Genomic DNA, 14,128 nt, shown 5'->3' with positions numbered 1-14,128 from the left:
TGGTAAACGACCGACCGACAAGACTCTCCTTAGGGCCACCGGTTGATAGTGTCATACCAATAAGAAATTTGACAGTGCTTTTACAGCCCAGCCAGTGAAAGCATTATTTCAAACGTCAAACTTCTATGAAAATGGACGTTTACTCGGCTACCCAACCCCGTTTGAGATGTATTAGTTTCATGCAGGGGTAGGTAGGGTAGCTTCATAAATTGACCAAGGATCAAGGATATAGGATAGGGAGTTAATTAAGGATATTAAGTAATTAAAATTAGATCAATCGTTATGATCCCTTTTTCCCTACCTAAAAGGAAAAAAAGGAACATTTAAAGAATCTCTTTGGTTCTGACATCTTGATAGATGTCTGTGAAGGAACGATTTGTTTCGGGAACTCAAACCCGTAGAAGTTGAAATTAAATCTCTATAGCTGTGAAAAATTAAACTTCAGCTATAGATGTTTACCTAAAGACGGTCCTTTATGATAACGTAGGTATAGGTATTTCTACGGTTATCAAAATTATCGGTACATAAGTATACTCCGGTTGACCTAGAACTTTAAAATTTGGCAAAAAATATCCCCATACAACCATTTCAGTCGCAAAATCTTCAAATCAGTAACTAACTGTCAAATGTGACATAACGCGTGGTAACGTCGTGCAAACAATGCGACCGTATTGTTACAATAACAAAGTGTAGTCGTCGTGTGCACTCGTTACGGTAACAAAATGTGTACGAATTTGTGGCTGTCAATGTCACTGTCAGAATGACTTTTAACGACACTTTATTAGTCGACGTTTGCACACATAACGGTAACAACATGTGGACGAATTTGTGGCTGTCATTGTCACTGTCAGAACGGTTTCTGACAGTGACATTGACAGAATTTGTACACACATGTGTAGGTCTGATTACCGAACTGCTCCTAAACCACTGTAACCGCAAATGACAATCTGAAATACGAAGGTTTCTCAAACTTTCTTGTGAAGTTGTGGACTGGTTGCTTTGAATCATTTAAATATGAGCGAATTAAATAATAATAAACGACGACGACCATTTAAGCACTCTTCGACATTTTATAGAAATGTGGGAAAGTTAAGAAAAGTGCAGAATGATAATACAAATAGATAAGCACTTTATAGTTACTTAATGTATTAAATATATAATTTTTAATTCTTATTGATAAAAATGAAGTGCAGTGTTGCTTTACACAATAAAAGTAGGAATCAAATGAAATAGAGTATTTACTGTGATATTAATAGAATTTCTGTTGCGCAATGATAGTTTTTTCAGTACAGATGCTGCTTTTTACACGCAGTAGTGCGAGCAAATCAAGCAATGATTCATTTCTTGTCTGGTCGAAACTCTTAGCTTGGATTTAGGTACTGAAAATCGTCATACGATACACGTGCGAAAAGGACATTCACAACTCGTGTCGATTTAAAACACTCCCTTCGTTCGTGTATTAATTTATCGCTACTCGTATCGATTTTCCTCTTTTCCGCACTCGTATCTACAAGTATTTTGTTTGGGTTACAAAAAAAAACATTTTATTTACTCTACTACGTTTTATTTATGTCTCTTTAACATTACAAATTTGTAGACACTTATCTATACAAAAATCTTGACAAAAGAAGTAAGTACAGATCGCTGAAATTAATGTTGATAGTAATATTATTGACGACTACTTCAACAAGTGTCAATTGTGAAATGCCGCAAAATACTAGTTGCTCTATAGAAGACCATAATAATATGATCCCCGATCCTTTACAACCCAGCAGCTCGGTACGCACGTTACATTTTTTTTTAAATCTTCTTTAGTGAGGGCAACTGAGTACGACGGCATATTTAATTGTTTATAAAGTTTGAGGATACCTGGAAAAAAATAATACAAGAATTACGCCATTTTGAAAACAGCTTTCGGTCACGCGTGTACGCTGCGACCATTTTGCGACCGTTTGTCGACCGTTTAGTGACCGTTTGGCGACTGTTTTTTACATGGAATATTACCGTCTTAATCCATATTTTAACAACTTTATTGGTTTTCTAGGCATTATTTTTAATATTTCAGTATAGTGTATGCACCGGAGCACTAAAACTTCACCAATCAATATACATAACACGCAAACACCGAGTAGTCAATAATATTATTACTGGTTAAACTGAGGTAAATTGATGGCGCGTTGATAAATTTAGACTTATTTTATGAAATCACTCGAGCAATTTAATTGGCCATGGTAATTAGCCCACATTATATTACAAATGCAAACAATATTTATCTTTAACAAATTCTTACGCCATTACATTTTAATGTCAAATGGTTTTATTTCTTTTTTACTTTGACGTCTCTGACAGTCGCCATTTGAAAAGAATGAAATGAACGAATGATTTTCGGAAAGTAGTCGCCAAACGGTAACAATGTGTGCACGCGTAGTGCACACTTCTGTCACTTCTGTGACCATTTGTGCCTGTTACCAATCGTCCCCATTTGGGTCGCCGCGACTAAACTTCGACCGTACTGCGACTAAACATTGAGACCCGAAGACCTGTGTGTACACAAAATAGGAGGATTTGCGTAGGAACGGCGACCGATTATGGTTATATGGGTCGTCTTACGTATTAGTAAAAATGAGTTAAATTTGTACGAATACAGTTGTCCGTTTTTAGGGTTCCGTAACAAAAAGGTACAAAAGGAACCCTTTATCCTTTATAGCGCGACTCTATCCGTCTTCTGTGTTTGTCTGTCACATTACCAAAATATTTCGAGATAGTATCGATTTGATTCTTTTTCTGCTTCAGTAAAAGCTCCAAATGGCGGCAAAATTAAAATTGAGTGGTAAATAAATATTTTTGTAGGTGTTATGACAACTATGAGCATTGCTATATTCGAGGAAAATGTTTATATATGTACCTAGTCAGATAGTGGTTTATCTAAGACAAACAGTTATATATTATTATGTTTTATATTTAGCACACATCTATAGATAAATAAAGGACATATAGGTAGCTGCAATTATTTTTATGAATGATGCTTAGGCTTGACCTACACTAAACAAAAATGGGATTCCTAGATTTATCTAATTAAATAAGTAACTAATTATGTCCCTATAATGTGTTAATTTATGTAATCCTACGCTCTTAGACGACTTATAAGGAAATATTTCTAGGGATAGGGAAAAAGAAAAGGGTCACGACTATAATTTGAGCTTGTCATTAAAATTTTATTAGTAGTTTTAGCGCGGTCTCCATCTACTTACTCTCGATTTTCGAGTAGAGGCCAGCCAAGGCGGTCAAATAACGGTCCTTACTGGCGCTGCGTTTGGTTCGCTGCGGCAAAGTTAGACCTCTGCGTTTTTCCCGCAGACGGCGCGCTCTCTACCAAAGTCAAGGAAAACCTAGAGAAATATTGAAGCGCTAATAGGGAAAACTACGTACCTACTTCCGCCTTGCACAAAGTGGTAATTAAGTAATTACAGTGCACGAAGTAATACAATTTATCAACAAAGTAAAATAAAAATATAGATGTATCTCGTTTGAAATAACCCGGTGCAACTCTACCTTAGAAACATGCTCTAATTTCAGTGCTGCTTGCATGTGCTACTTTAGCTGCAGGATCGATAATTTAAAAGGCTAGTAGGCTAACCCAACGTACGCAGTAATAGGTAAATAGGCGACGTGCGAAAAAATCTCACCTCATAAACAATTCTTCACGAATTTCAGGATTATAAATAGATCTCTATTTACACGGAAGAATAATAAAGCACTTAAAGCCACTAATATATGTTAACACCATAGAACGAACACATATTTGAAATAGGAATGTTACGGTCAAATTTGATTTAGAGTAACTATGTTTAGCGATCGCGGCCCTGCTAAGGTCGTTTTGAGACGGAACTCGTTCGCTCTACGACCGGAGCCACGCGGGTACGGCAGCCAACTGGCGCCGTGCCCTAACACGCGCGTCCACGACTCAAGGTGTAAAGTTCATCTGCGAGAACCCGCTGGACGTGGAGCGCCACCCCGTCATATTTTGCATCACTTTGACTTTGGCCGGCCGGGCAGCCAAGGGTACTTAGCCACGACCTCTTTGAGTCATCTAAGTTTCAAGTAGTGGAACTTACGAGTACTCAGTGGTGACATTTGGTCTTTATAACGCCAAACTAGGCGAGGTACCTGGCTAGACAGAGCGCTGTTCTGGACTATCGAAGTAGTGAAAGTTAGTCGCTTACCGTAACCTGTCCGTTCTGCTCCATCTCCGAGGTTGCACTCGTGCTGGAAACTCACGCGCGACTGACTACGACCACGGCACGATGCACGCCCGCCTTGTACACTACTCCCGCTTCTACTGATAACCAAAGCCCCTAATCAGCTCAACTTTATCTCCGTTTATGACAATGTTATCCTTTTGAAAGTTTATAGACCCGCGCCCGCGGCGCCTTGTTTTCACTGAAAATCGTGTAGTTTTAATAACTTATTAATTTTCTCTGTTCAGGGCAGGTTCTGCGCGCGATTTACATCATTGCAGTCATTACGTTAATAATTACTTTTAATTGTCTTAGTCCATGATTTAATTAGCTGTAACTGCCCATGGGTTTTGGGTAAGCCAATAAATTTTAATCAGGATGCTTATTACCTATATTCTGATAGGTACCTATAATTACTTATGCTCACCAAGCAGTGTAGCGCAAGTAGGTACCTATAGTATAGGTACGTCCGATGAATTGTTATTTATTTTAATAACACACCAGCTCAAAAAGGTTTTCTGTATAATTTGTTATGGACTTCAAAAACGGATGACAGTAAGTACAAAAAGTAAATTTTGAGTTGTTTGAGCATTTTGGCTGGTGGAATCGACTATAAGTGACGATTTTGAATAACAGATACATATACCTATTAAAGTAATAAGCATTTATAAAATTAGGAGTAGATTCTATTGTTACAACTAGGGTTGCAAAAAAACGGTTTTTTTTCTGGCTTGAAAAAAAAACATGAAAAAAAACCGTGAAAAAAACATTTTTATGGAGTATGTTTTTTTTCTAAAGTACGAAATCTCAAAATTTGCAAAGCAGTTAATACTTTTATACGGTTTTTTGGACTTTATGTTAACTTATAAACGAATTTAATTTAATAACTTTAATTTCTGGTTTTATAAAAATAACATTTACGAAATCTGTAGTTACTAGTTATCGCTATTTACTGTTGGCAACACCACCGCCTCTCCACGCTCCACGCCGCATCGGGGATTCCCCAATAAACGTTTGTATAATCGAATTAAAATGTACGTTATTGTTATTGAAACGTTACAAATCACGAAAAACCATTGTTGTCGTATTATTTGTTCATCTGAAAAAAAAAACCATATTTAGAAAAAAACAAAGGTGCTCGGTTTTTTTTTTCATAATTCTGAAAAAAAAAAAACATTTTTTTTATATTTGCAACCCTAGTTACAACTTATATACAGTTCATAATTTCCTGCGTATTCCCACGAAGCCAAAAGCCGGCATCGGATTTCCAACTCTGGTGATGCTGATGCAGGTATCTATAGACAGCGGTAATCACTTACCATCAGATGATCATGCAGTGTGTTCATTTGCCTGTTATATCAATTATATCATAATGAATCAAGTAATTATTCTTTTTAAAGTGCTTTAAACAAATATTAATTTAGCGGTTGAAGAAAACATCTTCTTTCTATTACAATGATGATTGAATTTTAGTTTTATTTACTCAGATTATCTTGATATTAATTATAAATTTGATAAATTATTCAATATATTGACATATTACTTTAATTTACGATTTCCATATAAAAACCTGAAAACGAACATAAATAGGTGTAACGTTCCTTGGATGAATGACGAGCTATCCAAATACATTTGTAAATATAAAAACTTTCTGGAAATACGCCGACAATACCCTGATAATTTATTAATTTCAGAATGTATTACTCATTACGCGCAGCTCATTAAATCTGCTACACTTCGTGCTCGCAAGTCACACATAGAAGATAGGTTAGAAAAAAGCAAAAACCCTTTTAAAGAAATTTGGAAGGTCATAAATGACGAAATAGGTACAAAAATAAATAAAACTCAAGCGTTTACCTTAAATTCTCCAAATTCAAATGATGAAATACAGGACAGCGAAGTCGCCAATACGTTTAATTCACATTTTCTTCAAATAGCGTCCAAGTCTGTGGTTCAAAGCGATGAGTCCTTATCAGCACAGTACCTAAACAAACATCTTAGTGGACCAGACATACCTACATTTCATCTCCCCATTGTCTCATCTGAACTTTTGTACACGACAATACAATCAATGCTAAAGACGCGCGACACAGTAGATACTTACGACATATCGTTAAATATAATCATATGTATCTGGCCGGTTATTTCTGATGTGTTGGTTGTGTTGATAAACACGATGTTTCAAACTGGCGTCTACCCTGACGTATTAAAGCGTACAAGGGTATGCCCGGTATACAAAGGGAAAGGAGAAAAAACGGATGTCAATAACTACAGGCCGATCACCATAGTACCTACCATTTCGAAAATTGTGGAGTCTATTTTATCATCAACATTGATGTCATACCTGGAACGTAATAGTCTACTTACTCCACACCAGTACGCTTATAGACGAAATATGTCAACAACCGCTGCAGCTCACAAAATTGTAGATTTTATTATAACGGGTTTAGACAGGCGACAAAAAATGGCCGGTATCATGTGTGACCTATCAAAAGCTTTTGACGTAATAAGCCACACAATGCTGTTATAGTATATTATATAACGGTAACGTTATGAAGGCTATAAAAGTTGAGTACCGCGGTTAGGTCACGAGGCTTGCCGAGTGGCCTAAGTAAGGTACGAGACTTTTATAGCCTTCATAATGTTACGATTGTATACTATACTTTTTCTACGACAGCCAAATACATGCCTATTCGAGAATAATAAAATGGGTTACTTACCTACTTCATATAATGAATGAGAACATTTGTGTGGATCTTAGCATTGAGTATTCTGTCCATAATGTTGATGGCGAGAACTTATTGCACAATTCTTCAAAATATGCCAACAACGCCGGTCAGAGAAAGTTGAAACATTTTTTTGCAATTTCCATGTCAAAACAATCATAACATTTTTGGTACGCTTTATCTGACTTTTCATGTAACAAATTGTCAGTCACTTTGAGCGCCCATAGCCTTGACTTCTTCGGAAGTGCATTTTTCACCAGAATCACTCATAATTACTTAAGTTTCTGCACAATAACGTCGAATTAAAACAAACTACACACCACCGAAATAGTTCAAATATAGTTTCGTGAAAAGTTTACAAATGTCAAACATACCATAGACTAGAGAAATAGAAAATAAGCCGGTTTTCAATTACGAAAAATGTGGTTGCGTTCAAGAATATTTAAATGTCGAATGTAAAATTATTGGATAAACTTATGATTTTTACCTTTGTTTTGCAATATCTAATATGTAAAACGCATTTAAGTTTATTTTTTCATCTTGATTTAAATTATGAACCTAAATATTATATTATTTATTAAAAGTTACTTATTACTGTAAATGAAAACATACCTGATAAATGGAAGTTGTGCTTTTAAAAAAAAATTAACAGAACTCCTATATTCATATGATTACTGCTAGCAGTAATCATATGAACCTATAGACAAATAGACTTTCTTATCGTTACTCAAATGAACTTAATTTGGATACCGCTGACAATAATCTAATTGACAGATTTAAGTGCTGGAGTAGAAAAAATAAGTTAAAATGTTACGGAATAAAAGATGAGGCACATCGCTTGATTGCTTCTTTTTTGCTAGATCGAAGACAACAGGTTAAACTGTCCTTAAATGGCCAGCGGTTCCAGTCTGACATTGGCCAAGTCAAATTAGGAATTCCCAAGGATCTGCCCTTGGAAATACTCTGTTTTTGGCGTACGTCAATGATCTCCCATCTGCCATTACCGCCGGGCTGTCAGTACTATTTGCAGATGATACTACGGTCGTAATCAGCACGGAAACATACGAACAGCTTGGTGAGTACATCAACAAGGCATGTAGTCAGTTGGGACAGTGGTTTGCTGCAAATGGGTTACTCCTTAACGTCAACAAATCCAACGTAATGCTATTCTCAGGGCGAACAACTACTGTATCCCCATCTGTAGTAAACTGCCCCATGCCAATGTGCAGTGAAGCGAAGTTCCTAGGCTTTGTGTTGGATTCGAATCTAAACTGGAAGTGCCATGTTGACCAGCTATGCAAAAGATTGAGTAGTGCAGTCTTTGCGTTGAGGAAGTTGAAACCCCTTATTTCGCATGTTTCATTAAAATCGGTTTACTGTGCTCACTTCCACTCGCTAATGACGTATGGAATACTCATTTGGGGAAACTCAACGGATGCCAATCGAGTATTCATTATGCAAAAACAGGCCATACGAACACTAGCGGGTGTGAAGCCTAGACACTCGTGCAGGGGCCTGTTTGTGACGCACAAAATAATGACTCATTATTCAATATATTTATATGAAGTTATAATGTATGTTAGGAATAACTTATCCTCGTTTAAACGCGTTGAGGTATCCGGTATAAACATAAGAACTACAGGTCGACTAAGAACAGTTCCACGTCGCATGGCACTTGCAACAAAGAATCCGCGTGTCATCGGCCCGACTTATTATGAGCGATTACCGGCAGAAATAAGGTTAGAGACATCGGATGAAACATTCAAACGTCGATTAAGAAACTTTTTACTGGATAACCCACTGTATTCAATAAGTGATTTTTTTTGACATAACTGTATAATTTATTATTCTCACTATCCTATTGTTATTCTGACATTGTTGTGTTTATTTTTATTCATATTACTTGACGATCCTTTTTTTGGTGATCATTTCATATTCTGCAAATTTAAGAGCGTTATAACATTTCGGCGTCGGGCGAAATTAGGTATTTTACCCGCCGCGCGAGCCCAATATGCCGACCCTTTCTAGCACGTCTTATCACTCGCTCGCACTACAATAATGGACAAAACAGTCTTGATCCTTCTCATGGAATTTTGATAACAACCACAATCTACTATCTCGATATAAACTTTTGATTTCTAATAGGGATGTACCGACTAGTCGCCGACTAGTCGGGAAAGCCGACTATCCGGCCACATTCCTAGTCGGCGATTAGTCGGCGACTAGTCGGCAAAAAAGGCCGATTAGTCGGCACTTCATTAGTAATAGAAAACAGTACAAAACTAAATATCAGCTGAAAATTATGGTTGTATTATGTACCTATTCGTAGGTAATTCCTTTCTTTGTCAAGACAACAAATATCTGTACCTACCTAGGATTATAGGTTTCATAGGCAGGATCACTATCCACTAAGCCAAGCCGGTTGTTAAAAATGGAAAATGTATATAAATATTGGCATGAACCTTAAAACCTGTAAAATCATGAAAACCGCGAATGAAGAACCAAAAAACCGGCCAAGAGCGTGTCGGGCCACGCTCAGTGTAGGGTTCCGTAGTTTTCCGTATTTTTCTCAAAAACTACTGAACCTATCAAGTTCAAAACAATTTTCCTAGAAAGTCTTTATAAAGTTCTACTTTTGTGATTTTTTTCATATTTTTTAAACATATGGTTCAAAAGTTAGAGGGGGGGGGACGCACTTTTTTTTCCTTTAGGAGCGATTATTTCCGAAAATATTAATATTATCAAAAAATGATCTTAGTAAACCCTTATTCATTTTTAAAAACCTATCTAACAATATATCACACGTTGGGGTTGGAATGAAAAAAAATCAGCCTCTAATAAACATTATTTTGTACGAAAATTTCAGACTAGAATATAGCGCAAAATAATATTAATTACGTTAAAAAAATTTATTTAAAAAATTTAAAGTAATAATTATAAACTGTGATCATATTTAAGTAGATCCCCCATCCCAAATGTTTGCTTTTGTTATATGATAAGTATTAGAGTAAAGTATATATTAATATGATGATAAAATAAGTCAAATATAATTCTAATTACTTCAAGGTGTTACTCAAGGTCTGATGATGGAGAGAGATTGTGGTCACCAAAAATCAACTCGCATATTTGAATAACATAAAAAAACGAAGTGGTTCAATTACATGGGTTTATTGGTACCGGTGACCACCATCTGGCTCCAACATCAGACCCTCAGTACCACCTCTTGTCAAAGGTCTTATTAAGAAGAAGTAAGAACCCAATGAGCCTGATTACTAAATGGTTTAGTTACATGGATCACTGGTACTGGTGACCACCATCTGGCTCCATCATCAGACCCTGAGTACCACCTCTTGTCAAAGGTCTTATTGAGACGATCCCAATGAGCCTAAAGACGATGTGGTTTAGTCATATGGTTCATTGGTACTGGTAACCACCATCTGTCTCCATCATCAGACCCTGAGTACCACCTCTTATCGACGGTCTTGTTGAGACGATTTCAATGAGCCTACATACGAAGTGGTTTAGTTCCATGGTTCATTGGTACTGGTGACCACCATCTGGTCCCATCATCAGACCCTGAGTACCACCTCTTGTTAAAGGTCTTATTGAGATGAACCCAATAAGGCTAAACACAAAGTGGTTTAGTCATATGGTTCATTGGTACTGGTGACAACCATCTGTCTCCATCATCAGACCCTGAGTACCACCTCTTGTCAAAGGTCTTGTTGAGAAGAACCCAACGAGCCTAAACACGAAGTCGTTTACTTACATGGTTCACTGGTACTGGTGACCACCTTCTGGCTCCATCATCAGATCCCGAGTACCACCTCTTGTCAAAGGTCTTATTGAGACGATCCCATTGAGCCTAAATACGAAGTGGTTTAGTCATATGGTTCATTGGTACTGGTGACCACCATCTGGCTCCATCATCAGACCCTGAGTACCACCTCTTGTCAAAGGTCTTGTTGAGACGAACCCAACGAGCCTAAACACGAAGTCGTTTACTTTTTTTTTTTTTTTTAATTTATTTATATCATAAAGAAAATTACAAAAATCTTAAGAACTAAGATGCGCCACAGAAACTTGTAAGAAGTTTATGCGTGGTGCAAATGCATCACTCCGCTCAACTGCACAGACAATTAGTAGGTACCTACATATTATATGTTACGCTGAGTAAGTAATTGGTATAATGCCCCAAGGGCTTATTCTAGGATTAGGCCAGCTCTTAAGTTTTATGCTTAGATTTAGTTTCTATATGTGGTGCATTTGTTACATAATAAATAATATGTAGGTACGTATTACAATTTCAATAAAGTAAAATATCTAGGTACCTACTTAACAAGCATATGGCAGGTGGTAACACCTGTCCTCACACGCCTGTTACTTAATATGAAATTTCTTAAACGCGTTTTTACAACTATGTTTATTCCCTAGGCTATTTAAATATATATCTTCAGGAAGATTATTCAGAATATTAGGTAGCATATATTGCCATATCCTTTTGCCATACACGTTTACGAACCTTGGTAGAATATATCTAGGTTGAACTACAGTGTTACGTAATTGTTTATGTCTAATTTTTCTTTCCAGTAATTTTATTTTGTCAAATTCGTCAAGTACTATAGACATGTTTATTTTATCCAAGACAGACATTACTTTACAGTGTTTATAGATATCACTTTCGTTTTCAAATTTATGTAGGTATTTTGGAAGAATAGTTTTAAGTATGCTAAGCTGTAGTTTGTAAATGTTATCTATGTATGTCTTATATGTACGTCCATAACTACTTAGCCCATACCTTATAACCGAGTCTGCCAGGGACAGATATAGTAATCTTAGTATTATGTTAAATGGAAGTTTATACTTAAGTATGTTCAATTTACAACGCAGTGATCGTAGCTTATCGCACACATGTTCAATGTGAGGCTTCCAGTTTAGGTTGTTATCAATGATAAGGCCCAGGTAGGTATGTTGTTCCACCAGCTGGAGCGGCTCGCACGCGCAGGCGCGCGCGCGCTCGCCGTGCCAGCAGGGGTGCGCATGAGCTATTATTATAGGGTTGTCACTTTTTTTATTATATGGAGAGTGTATGTGCAGAAGTTTTGTTTTGTTTGCATTTATAACTAGGCCCACATCGTGTGCCCACTTACAAAGGATATCAAAGTTATATTGCATCATCTCCTGAGCCTCACCTATGTTTTTGCCGTATGCGACTAAACATGTATCATCGGCAAATTGATATACAGAGCCCTTCGTGAAGAGGCTACACATGTCGTTGACATACGCTAAATATTCGGTCGGCCCTAAAATTGAGCCTTGCGCAGTACCTTTTTGCGTAAGTATAGCGTCACTATTTTGCCCGTTTATGCGTACGACTGTCTTCCGGTCCCTGTGGTAGTCGCGGAACCACTCCAGCAAAGGGCCCTGTATACCCACCTGTTCTAGTTTGTAAAAAAGCGTCGGATAATTTAATAAATCGAATGCTTTGCTAAAATCAATGAAGACAACCAGCACCTGATTTCTGTCATTCAGTTGCTGGTTGACCTCATTGACATGGTTCACTGGTACTGGTGACCACCTTCTGGCTCCATCATCAGATCCCGAGTACCACCTCTTGTCAAAGGTCTTATTGAGACGATCCCATTGAGCCTAAATACGAAGTGGTTTAGTCATATGGTTCATTGGTACTGGTGACCACCATCTGGCTCCATCATCAGACCCTGAGTACCACCTCTTGTCAAAGGTCTTGTTGAGACGAACCCAACGAGCCTAAACACGAAGTCGTTTACTTACATGGTTCACTGGTACTGGTGACCACCTTCTGGCTCCATCATCAGATCCCGAGTACCACCTCTTGTCAAAGGTCTTATTGAGACGATCCCATTGAGCCTAAATACGAAGTGGTTTAGTCATATGGTTCATTGGTACTGGTGACCACCATCTGGCTCCATCATCAGACCCTGAGTACCACCTCTTGTCAAAGGTCTTGTTGAGACGAACCCAACGAGCCTAAACACGAAGTCGTTTACTTACATGGTTCACTGGTACTGGTGACCACCTTCTGGCTCCATCATCAGATCCCGAGTACCATCTTGATGTGTCTTATCATCTTGACCGTATTGTAATTTTCGCATATTTATCATCATAACGTTGTAATACTTTAACATTCAAACATAACAAAATATTACAAAAGCAAATATTTACGGATCTAGGATCAAATTCGTTGGTCGCTGTTTACACACATACAATGCGAGGATAGCCCGTGTATAAACAAGGCGTCCGACCCACACAACGATAAATATTCTCGACGTTTGCGATGAAAACTCGGAGAGCGAAGCGACATACGTCTCACCTCCTCGAGCTCCGGCGCGGCACTGAAATCGCAGGCGTCCGTCGCCGGTAAAATAGCGACAGGAAGGCTAGTTTTCAAAAAATTGGCAAAAAAGCATGATAAAATATTATAACGACAAATGCATAACAGCAATTTAAGCACATTGTGCAGATTATTTATATACTAAAATAACTTCGATAACATGTCGATTTTCGGAGAAATAATCACTTGTTTCGATGTATTTTCAAGACAAAATTGAGTTCAAAATTGACTTTCAATTTCTCAATTTCAAAGGATTAAATGATAAATATTGTTTAATGGGCCTAAAGTACAAGATATTAGGAATTTAAATTTACCGCATTTATAAGAGTGAGCTTATCAAATTGTACATAATAAGAGCTCCGAAATCTGTGCTTCGCGCGGTTTTTCCTAAACGAGCATCAGAAAAAAAATCATTACTAATTGAAAAAGCTTTTTCTTCCAACATGCAATGAAATAGTTAATTACGTTCCTTAAAATGGGCTGGGAAGTATCGCTTTTTCCCCTCAACAACTCAAGAGTGACTGTAAAGGAATTTCATATTATTTTTTAGGCTAGGCCTGCAAAGTAACTTTTTTGAAGTAAGCTGTCAGTAACTGTCATGTCACTTTTTTTAGGTGAATCTAGTAATAAAGATGACCTGTGGATACTTGTCACACTAATAAACGCATTTTTTGTATTTGTATTTTTTCACTTATAGTAAGGGGAAAATATTGTCCTTTAGAGCAAATTTTTTTTACTTCATTGTATGTTTAAAAAACTATACAAGTTCAGGAAAACGGATTCCCGAACTC

The 14,128-nt window shown here is 37.2% G+C and overlaps 1 protein-coding gene across 1 annotated transcript in view; it reads right to left on the bottom strand.

Moving 5' to 3' along the window:
- The window catches only part of LOC125225578 (very long-chain-fatty-acid--CoA ligase bubblegum-like), a 34,443-nt gene extending 30,071 nt beyond the window's left edge, over positions 1-4,372 (bottom strand). The window contains 1 exon segment of the mRNA XM_048129345.1: positions 4,224-4,372. Within this exon segment, the coding sequence (XP_047985302.1) occupies positions 4,224-4,247 (24 nt within the window). The 5' untranslated portion in view covers positions 4,248-4,372.
- Between the last annotated feature and the right edge of the window lie 9,756 nt (positions 4,373-14,128).

This window comes from Leguminivora glycinivorella, chromosome 4 (assembly GCF_023078275.1).
Source record: "Leguminivora glycinivorella isolate SPB_JAAS2020 chromosome 4, LegGlyc_1.1, whole genome shotgun sequence".
NCBI lineage: Eukaryota > Metazoa > Arthropoda > Insecta > Lepidoptera > Tortricidae > Leguminivora > Leguminivora glycinivorella.
The sequence above is the reverse complement of the archived record's forward strand: the minus strand, read 5'-3'. Positions and strand labels throughout refer to the sequence as shown.